This window comes from Hibiscus syriacus, unplaced genomic scaffold (assembly GCF_006381635.1).
Source record: "Hibiscus syriacus cultivar Baekdansim isolate YM2019G1 unplaced genomic scaffold, ASM638163v2 tig00110332_pilon, whole genome shotgun sequence".
NCBI lineage: Eukaryota > Viridiplantae > Streptophyta > Magnoliopsida > Malvales > Malvaceae > Hibiscus > Hibiscus syriacus.
This window is the reverse complement of record NW_024062688.1, coordinates 6,580,060-6,596,721: the sequence shown is the minus strand read 5'-3', so window position 1 is coordinate 6,596,721 and position 16,662 is coordinate 6,580,060. Positions and strand designations below refer to the sequence as shown.

Here is a 16,662-nt window from a genome sequence, read left to right as displayed (position 1 = left end):
CCTTCTTTCTCGACCGGTGAAAAGTTTAACATTAAAAATTCTGCAAAATTTCGGTTTTCGCAGAGATAGCGAGGGGGAGCGTTAACTTTTTTTCTTCCAGTTAATGGCATTTACATGGTTTCGCCGCGGCCATTGAACACGGTATGTGTAATCTTTTAATTTTCTTATAGATCTAATTGATTATTTTCGAGATCAAATCATGCAATACTCTGGGGTTTCGGATTTGGATCTTATGTTCTTATGTTTCATAGGGAGGTCCCTTCATTATCTTCATGAGATGTCGGGAATGAGAACTCTTTGTAACCTTTGAAAATTGAAAACTTACTGCTCGGTTTACTCAGATTAACTTTTTTTTTTTTTTTCGCTTTATTTTATTTCCATTCATGATATCGGGAAGAAAGGAGAAAAATACATGATTTATGAATGCTGAACTAAAATTAATGAAATTTGGGTGGAATTAGTTTTGTTGTGTTTGTCTTATGGTAGACCAAAATGGAACAAAATATTGCTTGATTCTTGCAAATGGGTGAGTTGGAAAAAAATCTAATTCATTAGTGGCTAATTTATTATCTTCTAATGGCCTTTTGCAAAAATTAATCGAATACCTCTTGTTAATGCTATCAGGGGAAGCGACGGTTAATTAGAGATCAAAATAATATTTTGTGGATCTAATCTCGTAAGATGTTCTATATTTAGGTTGAGCCTTTGTGAGATGGTTAATTGTTATATATTTAGGGGATTGTCTAAGGTTAAATGAGGGAAAATTTTCCAATCTAATGGCTAAGTGCTTGGGTTTTATTATCACCTTAATAGCCTAAGCCTCAACATTGCATTAACGACTCCTCTTTTCCATTCCATCATTCCACCTAACTAAACTTGGATGGTATTTTACACAACTTCCAGACACAAAAATATGAGATTTTTAAATATATATAGTTTAAATGTTCATTTTTAGTAAACATGGTGAGAGATTTATTTATTTTTGATAGGAATTGGAGACCTCATTAAAAACCTCCCTCTTAGTGGTTCTTTACCCTATAGTAAGAACCAACTAGCGGAAGGAGGAAAAGAGTGTCTCAATATATTGAATTCAAACGAAGTACATAAGCCTAAAAAGAACTCCTGAGAGTTACATAAAACTTAAACAGACACCATTTAAACCTTACTGCTAAACACCCAAACCCACTGAAACACAGCTAACCATCAGCCAATCCCCTCCTTAGCAAATTTATCAGCCTCGCAATTACAGCTCCTAGGAATCCACCTCACAATAATATCATGCCTAGAAACAGTAGTCACTAAGTCCTGAACAAAATTAAAAAGAAAAGTAGGAACTTGATCATGAATCCAATCCACTGCTTGCTTACTGTCACTTTCCAGAATGAGTCTTCCCTTCGACACCCAATCTGAGGCGACAAAGATTTCAATGCCTCTTTTGATAGCTTTCAATTCTGCTAGAATGATAGGATTAGGACCAGCCTTTTGTGAAAAGGAAATAAGCTCAGATCGATTCCAATCACGCAGAATACCCCCAATTCCAGCAATCATCCCAATTCTACTAACAGCTCCATCCACATTCATCTTATAAAAATCAATAGGAGGAGGAGTCCAACATACCTTAGGCAGTTACTTTCCCACCTCTTTCTGGGTTTGTATTTTTATCTCCCAGAGACAGTTGTAAGTAGGGGCTTTGTCTATGCAATTACTTTCTCACCACTTTCTGGGTTTGCATTTTTTATCGCTCAGAGACAGTCGTAAGTAGGGGCTTTTACATAATTGCATTTTCTTCCGATCAATGTAGAGTACTTCCATGATCACATTTCTAGGCCTGGGGGCCTAAGATATTTGATTTTTATAGTTGGCAATGGTATGAATTAAGAACCCTTGTCCAATTATATGCCCAAAATTGTATTATTCACTGATGAGATACCGTTTTTACATCACCAAAGTGGAAGCTCGGATTTAATGTACTCAAACCTTAAATGTTTGTAATTTTTGTCTGTTTTCGTATGTTTTAACCAATAAATGTTCTATTCTTTCTATGCAGGAAATTAACTTGTCAAAAAATCCTTGAACTGGAATATTTTATTGGATCTAGAATTTTAGAGGTAAGACAAGTAAGGCAAGAATAGAAGCTATTGAACCAAATCACAACATTTGTTAATAAAGAAGTTGATTATCTTGTATCTCTCAGGGGAAATTATAGTTTCACTGTACAAACTAAAGCAGTCAAAATTCAGCGACCAAGTTCAGGGGGTGATTTGCCCCATTCTGAGGAGTACACTTTTTCAGTTGTCCGGAGGGAAAACTCTGCCAGTGCCATGATGATGGGAGATGACGTTGAGAATGGTAATTTGGGGCCTTACCAAGATAGGACAAGGACATTTCCGAACATGCGTAGTAAACCTTATACCCCCTTGGTAAGGATCTTATGTTTGTCTCAGTTCCCTGTGTGGTATGTTAGTTGTGGATGAGTGTGCATTGGAATTTTTGGCCATGATGTCTTGTTTCCTTCTCATTTTTCATTTTGATATTTTAGTAATTTTTTTTATCCCGCATTTTTTGTTTCAAATACCTGGTTAAACTATATTTTGAGAGGAGGAATTATTTTATCTTTGATTTTGTCATTTCTTATTGGACAGATCATTTTTTTCATTGTTAGTTTGTAGTGGCATTGGGATAGTTGAATATTGCCATAGATTAAGTGTATTTTAGCCATATACTGTCAGTGAGCAGAGTTATCTGATTTAAAACTCTACAATTAAGCAATTGCTTGAAAGCTTCCATGGTGAGAATGCTCATTCCAACATTTCTTTTCTAGCACCATTGGTATTTCATATACTTGTTATGATGCCTACAAAATAAATCCTGATTCTTTTTTGCCATATTCTACCTTCTTAACTGCAATTAAGATCCTTGACTATTATCTTGTGCATATATGTGGTTAATATTCACTCGGTTGCTGTTTTTGGTGTTATGGTGTATTGGTGTTTATTACAGTCGTAGCGTTATTAAATATAACAGAGAAAAATATCCTTGCTTAGAGTTTTTAGGGTGTAGCATAAAAAAAGGAAAAGAAGTTTAGAATTCGCTTCACAGAGACTGCTGAATTGGTGTGGATGGCAGTATGACTAGTATTGGCTGAGTTAAGCAAACAAGCTAATAAAAAATCGCAGTTGAATATTTTAGTCAAAAAATAAGCAGTGATGTGGAATCCTTTACCTTTTCATTTCTATGCTGTTGCCTAACAGTAACTAAGCATATTTTAATCTCTCTCCTCTTGCAATCTGTGCCACTCATTTTCTTTTGTGTTCTTTAGTTGACTAATTCATTTGTGCAGATTTTTCGAATTCTCAGGGGAATAAATGTTCGAGTTCTTGTCATACTTCTCCTTTTAGGCTTCGTATATGTCTTTTACATTGGAGCAAGTACTTCTCCAATCATTGTTTTTGTCTTCTCAGTTTGCATTGTCAGCTTCCTTTTGTCAATTTATCTCACAAAGTGGGTCCTTTCCAAGGATGAAGGGCCTCCGGAGATGGTTCAGGTAAATTTCTCTATGTAAAAATAACTTCGTAAAGTCATAATCTCAAGCTTTCTTTATGCTTCTGGAAATTTTTTATTAAAAGCTTCTCTAGAATTTTTAAATATAACGTTTCTCCAAATTGAAAATGTCTTTTATACATTGCGAGTGTTTATTTTGTTATTGGTTAATTAGAATGTTTTATTCTCAGTGCCTATCAAATTTGTTACAATGGTTTGCTTTAATTTACAACAATCATGTCTGATGAGTCTTAGAGTTTGATATAAGGTTTGATCAGAAATATTGACGATGGAGGACATTTTTGTTCGACATCAATTGAAAATTTGAAATTGTTTTTACATTTGAATAGTGTTACAGTTGCTTTTGTGGACAAGACAAGAAATCAAAAGTGTAAAAAATGGAAAGAAGGCAAATGTGTTTATTTTAGTAATATTCCTAATTAGAATAATTTATTTAGCAAGTATCTTGTTGCAATTAAAAGTGCTTAATTTTAGTTTCCTTAATTATAAATTCTACAAGTTAATTTTAGTTTCTTAGTTTACTACAATAAAACCCACTATGACCTCTATATAAGGGGATATTTCTTAGTGATAATACAAGATAGAAATTATTTCAATCTATACAGGTTTGAAACTCTCTTTCTAATGAGTCTAAGGTTAGGAGCTCCCTCCAACGAATTTCATATATTATTAATCATAGGGTCTTCACATGCTAGGAACCGAGACAAGGTTAGAGCTTTACCAATCGAATTAGGTTTTCCTGTGAATTGTTGGATGACTTGATCCATAAGTTATTAACATAACAATTAGTATACATAGAACTAGAAAAATGTCTACTTTCTTCATTGTATCCATTTATAGCAAGAAGAAATTCTTAAGGATAAGAACACCATGCTTTCTTAGTTTTTACTGCTTTGTATTATTACTTATCTAGATAAAAGAGAGGTAGGTTCCCCTTATTGTTTATCATCTTCTTGTCAACCCTTAAAATGTGACTAAGAACTTATTATTTTTTAGCAATCTCCCCACAGGCTTGTATCGAGCTTATCCTTTTTGTTTCTAGATTTCGGAGGCTATACGTGATGGAGCAGAAGGATTCTTCAGGACACAGTATGGTACTATCTCCAAGATGGCAATGTTGCTAGCGCTAGTGATCCTTAGCATATATTTGTTTCGAAATACAACTCCCCAACAAGAATCCTCAGGCCTAGGAAGGTTGTGATATATATGAACATTATGTAAAATAGAATTCGACTTCTTTTTCTTTACCCTTGTGATAAATATGATTATGTGCAGGGCAACATCTGCATGTATCACTGTTGCTGCATTTCTTCTAGGGGCTCTTTGTTCAGGTGTTGCTGGGTATGTTGGAATGTGGGTATCAGTTCGCGCAAATGTCCGAGTCTCTAGTGCTGCAAGACGGTCAGCAAGAGAAGCATTGCAGGTTGTATCCAGGGCAACATCCTTAGCATAGATTTCTGAATGCTTGCAGATTCGAATACTAAGTGCAATCATATCATGCAGATAGCTGTCCGTGCTGGTGGTTTTTCTGCCTTGGTGGTGGTTGGTATGGCTGTGTTTGGTATAGCCATCCTTTATGCAGCATTTTATGTTTGGCTGGAAGTGGGTTCACCTGGTTCAATGAAGGTCACAGATTGTATGTAATTAATTTCCTTATTCTCTTAATTTGTATTAATGTACTTTGTGCCGATGGATATTCTTATTACATGGTTCTTTCCTTTTCCTTCATATGTATATTGAGAACATGCTGACTGATACTTCTTGAATGTTCATCTTCTCTTGGCGAAATGTTGGTTGATGTATAAGCATGATTTCTTGTTTTTCCCATATTAATGAAAGTAGCTAGAAGTTGGTTCTCTTGGCTATCTAAGATTGGTCATTACCTTACAAATTCATCACGTGTGATCTTTAGTGTAATTTAGTCATTTAGTTATATCTGTAACTGACATTTGGTACCACTTCTTTCTAATCCTTCTTTGACTGCCTGCAATATTTCTTATTAATGAATTAATATCACAGATAAACATTCTCTGAATTACTAACAAAATACAAACCTATGGATAAGGTGGGACAGCATTCCTTAGAATAATTCTTACTATATTCTTGCCAAAGTTAATGATTTGAATAACTCTTCATGTTAATTTTAGGATTGATGTTAGAATGACTGAAAACCTTGTGATTCAAGGTTCTTGGTTAAATTATACCAAACATCTTATTTTGGAGTATGTCTCTCATGTTTGCATTGAAACCTATTCCTATACGCGTAATATCTTATGTATGATTTTTTTGGGTGTTGGTAACACTGTTCTTTATTCTTGACATGGTGTTGTGTTTAGTGGGTGTTGGTAACATGGTATTCTTTATTCTTGACATATTGTTGCTAACATCTAGTCTTTGCTATCTGCAAATTTCTGTGTTTGTTTTTTATGACGATATATATCTGTTAACTTTGTCTTTCATGGTGAACAATTGTTTTCACTTAGACAATTCAGGTGCTATGCTGGCTTGCAGTGTCCAAGTGATCTGTATATGCATGTACGCATGTATGCATGTGGATTGTGGACTGTATGCAGACATGTCTATATTTGGACTGTAGTTGTTGATTCTGTGTTCACCTTAAACTAGCATTTCTTGGGTTTTAGAATCAATAGTACTGGTGACTCCTTGATTGATATTGTTTATTTCTTTCAGTGCCTCTTCTTCTTGTGGGATATGGTTTTGGAGCTTCATTTGTTGCCCTGTTTGCCCAGTTGGGTGGTGGAATATATACAAAAGCAGCTGATGTTGGGGCAGATCTTGTTGGAAAAGTAGAACAAGGAATACCTGAAGATGATCCTAGAAACCCGGCTGTAATTGCAGATTTGGTATTGAATTTGAACTTCCTCAAATTCTTTATTTGTATTGATGCTTAAGATATATAGTTAGTCATTTTAGAGTTAATTAACTTGGCTTTATTCTTATATTATTTGTTTAGTTGAGTTGGAAAAATATGTAAAGCTTGTGCATATGTGATGTAGTTTCCTGTTTTATACAATGAATCTGTTAATTTATGAACTGGACTGAACACTGAAGGTTTATGGTTGCAGGAGTTGACCATATGGTTGTTCATTGAAAGAAAGTTTTGAAGCTGTATTTTAGAGCAATTGTGATTCTGTTAAATATTTAATAATGATAGCATAACTGTATGCAAGTTATAGGGGGATATGTTTGTACTTGGCTTTGCACATAATTTGTTGCCTTTCTTAGATTCAAATTTATATTTTAATTTTGTTTTGAACTCTATCTTACTTTACCATAAAGAATTGAACCTTCTAGTTTTAGGGAAAACTGAAGTAATTTATTTAAAAATGTTGTTACTTAGAAAATTTTATTGGTTGAATGAAGTTAAATATGGAAGGTGGCTGAACATAGGTACTGCAAACCAATATTGGGAGAAGTGTGACCAAATTTACATCAATAATGATTCTGCTTTATTTTTATTTTTTTAATGTGTTTTCACTAATTTGTCTTGGTAGTTATGTTTGTTACTTGAATTTTTTGTACTGAAGGTTGGGGACAATGTTGGTGATTGTGCTGCACGAGGTGCAGATCTTTTCGAAAGCATTGCAGCTGAGATAATTAGTGCCATGATACTTGGTGGAACAATGGCTCAGCGGTGTAAAATTGAAGGCGTGTTCAAGTTCTCATTTTTATGGAGTTTTAACATATTTATACTGTTGCATCTAGTGAATGCCTTGTGTTTTAACAATGACAATTGACAACTGCAAAAATTGCATTTATTTATATTTTTAATAAATTTACCATGACCCAAGATGAAAGTTAAAGCATTCCTGACCAGTAAAAGACACTAAAATCTGCAGTTTGTTGAGATAAAGAGAAGTTTTCTTGTGTCCTGATTTCATTCCGTTAAGTGTAATTCATTGAGGTTTTAAAGAGGGCTGTAACAGTGTTCAAGTAGTGTTATTTGACTGTTACCTAATGTTGGAGAGAAACAAACTAGAATATATCTCTAACTGGAAGTAATCAGGAATCACTAGTCTTGATTGCTAACTTTTACATCTGTAGTTTTCGGATCCACCTTGTTGAAAAACAGGTATGCAGAAGTGTGCATCCAGTATGGTGAACTAAGCTTGTTGGTTACGAGAGTGTTTCCATCGGTTTTAGTTATATTAAAGATTCAGACCTGGGAAAACGTAAATAAGAGACAGCTTGAAAAATATTTCCTGTTCAGTTGCTAGTTTTGTGGTTGTTTCATTTTATTTTCCTTTGACATTAGCATATTAATTATGTTGAGAGTGTACTTTTGGTGTTGACTCATCTTCGATATTCATGCAGACCCATCTGGCTTCATCCTGTTTCCTCTTGTTGTGCACTCATTTGACCTGGTTGTATCATCGGTTGGAATATTTTCAATTAGGGGTACACGTGACTCCAGTGTGAAAGTTACATTAGAGGATCCAATGGCAATCCTTCAGAGAGGATACTCTGTTACAATAGTTTTGGCTGTTCTAACATTTGCTGGGGTAATATATCTTCTGCAATAATTTTTCTGCTTTTTCTTGTCAAGTCTTGAAATATTGCCAATGCCATTTATATTTCTATTTATTGGTCGAAAGCTCATTCAGGACTTGTTTCTTTTCTGAAATTGTTGCAGTCAACTCGGTGGTTGCTTTATACTGATCAAGCACCTTCTGCATGGTTGAACTTTTCCTTGTGTGGGTTAGTTGGTATTATTACAGCATATGTTTTCGTCTGGATAACCAAATATTACACCGACTACAAGCATGAGCCTGTACGCACATTAGCTCTTTCTAGCTCTACGGGACATGGGACTAACATTATTGCTGGAGTCAGCTTGGGCCTGGAATCGACAGCACTTCCTGTTCTTGTGATAAGTATATCTATTATTTCTGCATTTTGGCTTGGTCACACCTCAGGGCTTGTGGATGAAACAGGAAGCCCAACTGGTGGGTTGTTTGGAACAGCTGTAGCAACAATGGGAATGCTCAGCACCGCGGCCTATATTCTAACCATGGATATGTTTGGTCCAATAGCTGATAATGCTGGTGGAATTGTAGAGATGAGTCAGCAGGTACTATATGGTTGATTCTCTAGCTTCTACTGTTAACAATCTGTATATTGCAGTTTCTTCTTTTTGGATCATCTAAATTAGCTGTTAATGCCTTGCACAGCCAGAGAGTGTGCGAGAGATTACTGATGTTCTTGATGCTGTTGGGAACACCACAAAAGCTACCACCAAGGGTTTTGCCATTGGATCTGCAGCACTTGCTTCTTTTCTTCTGTTTAGTGCATATATGGATGAGGTTTCATCTTTTGCACGTCAATCCTTTAAACAGGTCTGGTCTGTGTTATTATACTTATGCTTTAATGAAGGCGGTATATGTGTAGGTTATGCAATAAATAAGTTAGTATTTTAATATAACACTAATTCTTAGAAAGTTAGATAGATAAGGATAACTACTAAGTAGTTTACTTCTAATAGAAAACTTACTCCTAACTTTCCTATAAAAAGATGTATTTTCACCATTCACAATATATAATAAAAAGAGTTCATTTTCTTCTCCACTATGTTGTTTACTCTTTATCAACATGGTATCAGCTAGGTGACCGATCCTTCACCTAAATCTTGCCGATTTCCCCCCCTCTTTTTTACCCTAAATCTAGCAGTCGATCATCAATTCCACCACTTCTTCATCGAAGGTCACTTCGGAATTCCTCATTAATTCACCTCATTCTGATGTTTCTTCAGCCTCTATCACCTGTCACCGATTGAATGGTGACAATTATATCCTTCACTCTCAAACTACTACTCGGCCAAAGAAGAGGAGACCTTGGTGTGACTATTGTAAGAATGTTGGCCATCTGCGGGATTACTGTTGGAATTACATGGCAAGCCTACTGATGGGAAGTCTTCAAAACAACATCAACAACGTGATACTCAAGAAAACTGTGCTGTCAATACTGATTTACAAGGAAGTTCGTTTACTAAAAAACAAATGGAAGAGTTGCAGCAGTTTTTTAGTCAGTTAAACACTAATTCCCAATCAATACCTGCAGGTAGAATTCCTTCTGCTACTTTGGCTAATACATCCACCACTCCTACTTGGGCTGTAGATTATGGTGCAAGTGATCATATGACAGGTGATCTTTGCTTTCACACTTTTCATGCCGACTCATCTATCTTTCATATTCGAACAGTTGATGGTTCTCTATCCGGTGTTGCCGATCATGGGTCTATTCGAATAAATCATGACATTTTGTTATCTCATGTTCTTTATGTTCTCAATCTCACTTGCAATCTTATCTCCATTAGCAAGTTGTCTGCCGATTTATGCTGTATCACGAAATTTAACTCTGATTTTTGTGAATTTCTGGATTCTAGCTCGGGGAAAGTGATTGGCAGTGCTAGGCTTTGTGGGGGTCTTTACCTACTTCCAGCAACTTTATTTTCACACCCATCTACTTCCTACCATGTTATACAACAATTTCCTTTACTTGAACCTTCAACCGATGTTATGTTATTGCATTTTCGTTTAGGACATCCCAGTTTCTTTTATCTTGCAAAATTGTTTCCACATTTGTTTGTCAATAAGAGTCCAAAATCTTTTTCTTGTGATATTTGTCCACTTGCTAAACAAACTAGGAGTGTTTATCTACATTCTCCATATAAACCGTCCAAACCATTTACCATGATCCATAGTGATATTTGGGGACCATCTCGGGTCGCATCTTTACATGGGTTTCGGTGGTTTATTTCATTTATTGATGATCACACTCGTACTACCTGAACCTTTCTCATGAAAACCAAATCTGAAGCTTGTGAAATATTTAAACGGTTCCATAAGATGGTTGAAACTCAATTTCAGTGTTCAATCCAAATGTTTCATTCTGATAATGGTAGTGAGTATTTTGCCAATGTTTTGGGTTTTTTCTTTCAGGAAACCGGGATTATTCATCTTACTTCGTGTGTCAATGCTCCTCAACAAAATGAGATTGTTGAGCGAAAAAACAGGCATCTTCTTGAGGTTACTTGGTCTCTACTTTTTTCCACAAATATTCCTAATTATTTTTGGGGGAAGCCCTTTTAACTGTCACTTATTTGATTAACCATCTCCCTAGTAAACCGTTACAATTTAAGTGTCTGAGAGATGTTTTTCTTCAGTTTTTTCCCAATTTTAAACCGATGACTTCATTGGTACCCCTTAGAGTTTTTGGTTGTACTGTGTTCGTTCATAACATTGTTCCTTTCAGGTCTAAATTAGATCCTTGAGCATTTCGGTGTGTGTTTTTGGGTTATTCATCGACTCAAAAGGGCTTTCGGTGTTATTATCCTCGTACAAAGAAATTCTTTATTACTATGAACGTTACTTTCTTTGAAAAAACACCTTTTTTCCTTAAAACTGCTATTCAGGGGGAGTCATATAATGAATATCAGTTTATTGACTCACAACAATTGTCACTTGATTTGCAGCCAGCTCTTTTTGATCAACCAGTACCGTCAAACCAGTTAAACCAGTCGAATAAGCCTACAAAATCGCTACAGCCAGACCAAACAACACTACCGAACCCAAAAAACTTATCCTTGCCAAACCAGTCCACCGAAACACATTTACCTCGGCATGATCAACATATCACTTCACCTCAAATACCTCAATCCGAGTTGCAGATTTATAAGAGACGACAAAAACCAATTTCTAAATCAATCCCTGAACCTAATCCCGAGTCTCCCACACAGCATGGACACTGTCATGAACCGGAACCGAATGAGAATCCTTTGGAGAATGAAGAAGGTAATCAGAGTTCTTCCACTGAATTAAATGTTTTAATTGATGATAATGACTTGCCGATTGCTCAAAGGAAAGGAGTAAGAAAATGCAGAAATTATCCAATTGAGATATTTGTTGCATATGGAAAGCTAACGCCTTGTTTTAAGAACTTTACAGCAAGTGTAGATAGCATTACTGTTCCAGAAACGGTGGAAGAAGCATTGAAAGATCCTAAGTGGAAAAAGGCAGTAGAAGAGGAATTAAAAGCACTGCAAAACAACAATACTTGGATTATAGTTGATCTTCCGAAAGATAAAAAACCAGTCGGCTGCAAATGGGTATTCACGGTAAAATACAAAGCTGATGGTAGCATTGAAAGATATAAGGCGAGATTAGTGGCGAAAGGATTCACTCAATCTTTTGGAGTTGATTATCATGAAACGTTTGCTCCGATAGCAAAACTAAACACTGTGAGAGTGTTACTTGTCATTAGCAATTAATGAGAATTGGGTGTTTCATCAGTTAGACATCAAAAACACATTTCTAAACGGAAACTTGGAGGAGGAAGTATATATGCGAATTCCACCGGGTGTGAAGAGTAATACAGGAAAAGCATGTAGATTACTAAAGTCCTTGTATGGACTTAAGCAATCTCCAAGAGCCTGGTTTGACAGATTTACAAAGGTGATTATTTAGGATGGTTACAAGCAATGTCAATCAGATCACATTTTATTTGTCAAAACATCTTCAAACAACAAAAAGGCAATTTTGACTGTCTATGTGGATGATATCATTCTAACAGGTGATGATTGTATGGAGATAGAAAGATTGAAAAAGCTACTGGCGAAGGAGTTCGAAACCAAAGACTTGGGAACTTTACGGTATTTTTTTGGCATGGAGGTTGCAAGGTCAAAAGAAGGAATAATGATCAACCAAAGGAAATATATCCTTGATCTACTATCAGAAACTGGAATGAAGGGATGTAAGCCGGCTGAAACACCCATGGAAGCAAATATGAAGCTAAGGAGAGAAGAATTGGGAAGTCCTGTGAACAAAGAACAATATCAAAGGCTAGTAGGTAAACTAATTTATTTATCACTTACTAGACCTGATATTGCGTTCCCTGTCAGTATAGTGAGTCAATATATGAATGATCCAAGAGAAGAACATTTAGAGGCTGTGAATAGAATTCTAAGATACTTGAAAATGACACCAGTACATGGATTAATTTTTAGAAAGAGTGATGATAGAACAATAAGAATTTTTTCGGATTCAAGCTGGGCAGGTGAATTAACAGATAGAAGATCTACAACTGGTTATTGTTCATTTGTTTGGGGAAATTTGGTTACTTGGAGAAGTAAAAAACAGGAGGTGGTGTCTCGAAGTAGTGCATAAGCAAAATTTAGAGCAATGGCACTTGGAATTTGCGAAGGAATTTGGCTTCAAAGAATATTAACTGAGCTGGGGTTATGTGCCAACAAATGGTTTGAACTTCAAAGTGACAGTAAATCTGCAATAAGTATTGCAAAGAATCCAGTTCATCATAACCGAACGAAGCATGTGGAGATTGACAGACATTTCATCTCTGGAAAGGTGAATGGTGGAACGGTGAAGCTCAATTATGTTTCAACGAAGAATCAGTTAGCATATATTCTCACCAAAGCACTTCCAAGAATTGCCTTTGATGAGATTATATCCAAGTTGGGGTTTTTCAACATTTACTCCCCAACTTGAGGGGGAGTGTAGGTTATGCGATAAATAAGTTGGTATTTTAATATAACACTAATTCTTAGAAAGTTAGATAGATAAGGATAACTACTAAGTAGTTTACTTCTAATAGAAAACTTACTCCTAACTTTTCCTATAAAAAGATGTATTTTCACCATTCACAATATATAATAAAAAGAGTTCCTTTTCTTATCCACTATGTTGTTTACTCTTTATCAACAAAATGGTTTGAATAAAATAAAAAACAAGCAATGATTGAATAATTTACTAAAAGAAAAATGCATGGTTTTACTTGTAAGCACATAATTGTGTTTGAATTGGTGTTTCTGAGAAATGGAAAATAATGGGGAAAAGATATAAAAAAGTGGCAATGAATGGAGTTTGAATAAACTTTCAGGTTAGTGACTCTTTGAAGTCTTTTTTCTTTCTTTTATAACATTTGTAGTTTGAATAAATTTTCAGGTTGATATTGCCATTCCTGAGGTTTTCATTGGTGGATTGTTGGGCTCCATGCTTATATTCTTATTTAGTGCATGGGCCTGTGCTGCAGTTGGCCGAACTGCTCAGGAGGTTGTTAAGGAAGTTAGAAGACAATTTATTGAGAGGCCTGGTATCATGGTGGGTCTAAGATTTCAATTCCCTTTTTAGTTTACTTTAATGAGGGAGGTTTTTAATGAGGCCTCCTATTTCTATAAAAAAAAAGTGTACTTTAACAGCAAGCTCTTTTATTTTATTTGAATCAGAAGTAACCCTAAGAAATTGTAAAATATTTCTTATCCGGGTAAAAGAATCATGAGAGAAGTGACAAGAAGAGAAAAAAAACTGTGCAACTGCAGTCTTTGTTCCATGTAGTTCACTTTTGAAGTCTCTTTCCAAAAGTATAAAGATCTGAAGGAGATTTAAAATTTTCTACTATCATGTAAACAAATGTAAAGTAATTGAATATTTCTTTAAATCGTGTTGTTTGTTTACTATAATTTCTTTCATTTCTCTTGTGTGAACATTTATCCTTTATTTTTCTACAAATTTATTGCAGGACTACAAGGAGAAACCAGATTATGGTCGCTGTGTTGCTATCGTGGCATCTGCATCTTTGAGGGAGATGATAAAACCGGGTGCTTTGGCTATAGTATCACCAATTGTAGTTGGTACGTTAATTACTCTTTGCTGGTTTTATTAGTTTAGTTTTTGCAATACTGGGGTAGTTTTTATATTTATCTTATTAGTCCTCAATTCCGCCTTTTTTTTCATTATCCTTCATTTCATTTTGATTTTTTTCTCATAAGTTTCATTGTTCTGTTTGTTTCATTTTTTAAATGTGTTGAAATATTGTTGGAATCTCTAGAACCATGTCAAGAATGTTGGAAATTATTTTTTACTAAAAGAAAAAGAGAATTTAGGAGATTAGATATTCAAAGTGGTTTCTTGGATTTTCTATTCGGTTTAGTTGATTTTTTAGGCAATCTAAGCACAGTCAATGTGTAACAATTTGCAGGTTTTGTATTCCGAATTTTGGGACACTATACTGGACATCCTCTCCTGGGAGCAAAAGTTGTGGCCGCTTTGCTGATGTTTGCAACAGTTTCTGGTATTTTAATGGCTCTCTTTCTGAACACAGCTGGTGGTGCCTGGGATAACGCAAAGAAGTTTATCGAAACCGGAGCTCTCGGTGGTAAAGGCAGTGATTCTCATAAAGCAGCAGTTACTGGAGATACGTAAGTTTGCTTTTCCTTTCCTTTTTCTTATATTCTTGTTCCTTTCGTTGGTAAATGTAGAGCTATGTTGCTCCGACTCATTTTTTTCTTGAAATATCCATGGCCTGAAAGTATGGTGATATGACCTCCCCAAATATATTGGAATTCTGATCATACTCATGCTAGGCACATATCTGTACGAGTCAGAGTAACATAGCTCTACGATGGTAGAGATAGGCAATCATAATGATAAAAAGAAGAATAATTGGAACATATGGGTTTGCAGTGTGGGAGATCCATTCAAAGACACAGCTGGACCTTCGATTCATGTGCTCATAAAAATGCTTGCTACCATAACACTTGTAATGGCGCCAGTGTTTCTCTGAAAGACTTTTGTTTGTAATGGCCATGGCTGCCTGTCTCATTACATCTTTTTTCATCTGAAATAATAAGAGACAAAGTTTGCACTTTGATCAACCAATTCATTTATATGGTTCTAGAGTATGTCTTATATTTAATGGCTTAATATACAAAATGATCCTCTGAGAATGTCCGTTTGCACCTAAAGAACACCTTCATAAATAAATCATATAAAGAGATTGGATTCTGATGAGATGGGATAACTTTTCTGGAATTGGTCGAATGCCCGACTTCTCTCTTCTTTCATACTAATAGCCTAAGCTTTATGCAAAGTCACTGTTCTTTAGTACTTGTATGCTGATGATTTCCCATATGTAATGGGGTAGGGGATAAGGTAGTAGGCTGTTCTCAACGCTAGGTTGAGAGCAACTTCCGTGGAAGACATCCGGCAATTATGAATTGTTTACCGTAGGACTCGATCTCACAACCACAAGGTTAAGAGCCTTGCGCTCTACCAATGAGCTGGATGGGCAATTCGATTTTCTTATTTTAAGTTTCTTTTTAATCAAATTTGAATTTCATGTTTCACTACCATTATAAAATATCTATGTTTTTAATAATAAGTTTATTATTTTTATAATTTAATCTCTTCTCGTTAATTTCTTGACTTCTTTATACTCATTATTATTATTTTTTAAATATTTTCTTTAAAATAATATTACAAATATGTTTTGTAATTTTAAATGGTATTTAATTTATTAAATAATATTATAAATTTTATTTACGTATATAAAAAGAATATGGATGTATATATATATATGATTAAAAAAATTATTTAAATTAGAATCAATTTGTATAATAATATTATAAAAAGTTATAATTGAACTTGCAACAAAACGAAAATAAGAAAGAAAATAAAAAGAGAACCCAAATATTCACATCAATAATTTTAATTAGAAATCTTATAATTTAAATTTAAAACTCTAATCCAAAAATTAAATTTTTTAAATTAAAATTTACCCCATCTATATATTAGATAATTTTACTTTCAAAATATCATTTTAAAAATAGAAAAAGTAAATACTAGAAGCCATTACACAGTGACCACACAATTTGAGCAGAACAGAAAATAAGAAATCGGGTTGAAATGGTAAACTACACAATTGGTAATTAGTGTTTGAATAAGTTTTTGTTTTTCCTGCTAAAGTTTTAAAAGTGACAAATTAGTCACTAACATTATCGATTTGTAATAAAATGGTCAAGAACGTAGTCAATTTACAATAAAACGACCACACTACCGTCATCTCTGTTAAACTGATGATGCGGCAATGTTAAGAAAATGATTAATATTTAATTTTACCCCTAAACTATAGCTAAAACATCAAATAAGTCATTGAACAATTATTTTATATTTAATTTATCCCAAAACTTTCTAATTTCATTTTCCCCAAATACCCCACCACCTCCACTATATTTGAACCACCTTCCTTACAAAATAAAAAATGGTAGAGATTTCAAAATAATTTCTTTTT

At 34.7% G+C, this 16,662-nt stretch overlaps 2 protein-coding genes across 3 annotated transcripts; one reads left to right on the top strand and one right to left on the bottom strand.

The window, feature by feature from the left end:
• Positions 1 to 15,259, top strand: LOC120119594 (pyrophosphate-energized membrane proton pump 3-like). Of its 2 annotated transcripts, none has more exons than XM_039139405.1 (16): positions 1 to 141; positions 2,048 to 2,108; positions 2,195 to 2,420; positions 3,341 to 3,544; positions 4,604 to 4,755; positions 4,837 to 4,984; positions 5,065 to 5,197; positions 6,253 to 6,425; positions 7,110 to 7,230; positions 7,897 to 8,084; positions 8,216 to 8,653; positions 8,754 to 8,918; positions 13,539 to 13,694; positions 14,113 to 14,224; positions 14,572 to 14,791; positions 15,057 to 15,259. In XM_039139405.1, exons 3-16 carry the CDS (start codon positions 2,322 to 2,324, stop codon positions 15,154 to 15,156), a joined length of 2,409 nt encoding a protein of 802 aa, XP_038995336.1. In that variant the 5' UTR covers positions 1 to 141; positions 2,048 to 2,108; positions 2,195 to 2,321; the 3' UTR covers positions 15,157 to 15,259. The 2 variants fall into 2 exon arrangements, with proteins under 2 accessions (XP_038995336.1, XP_038995337.1); XM_039139406.1 differs by having other exon boundaries at positions 4,837 to 4,987; positions 5,068 to 5,197.
• LOC120120035 lies at positions 1,204 to 1,581 on the bottom strand. The gene has a single exon (XM_039139790.1). It carries the CDS (start codon positions 1,579 to 1,581, stop codon positions 1,204 to 1,206), a length of 378 nt encoding a protein of 125 aa, XP_038995721.1.
• Positions 15,260 to 16,662: the final 1,403 nt, after the last annotated feature.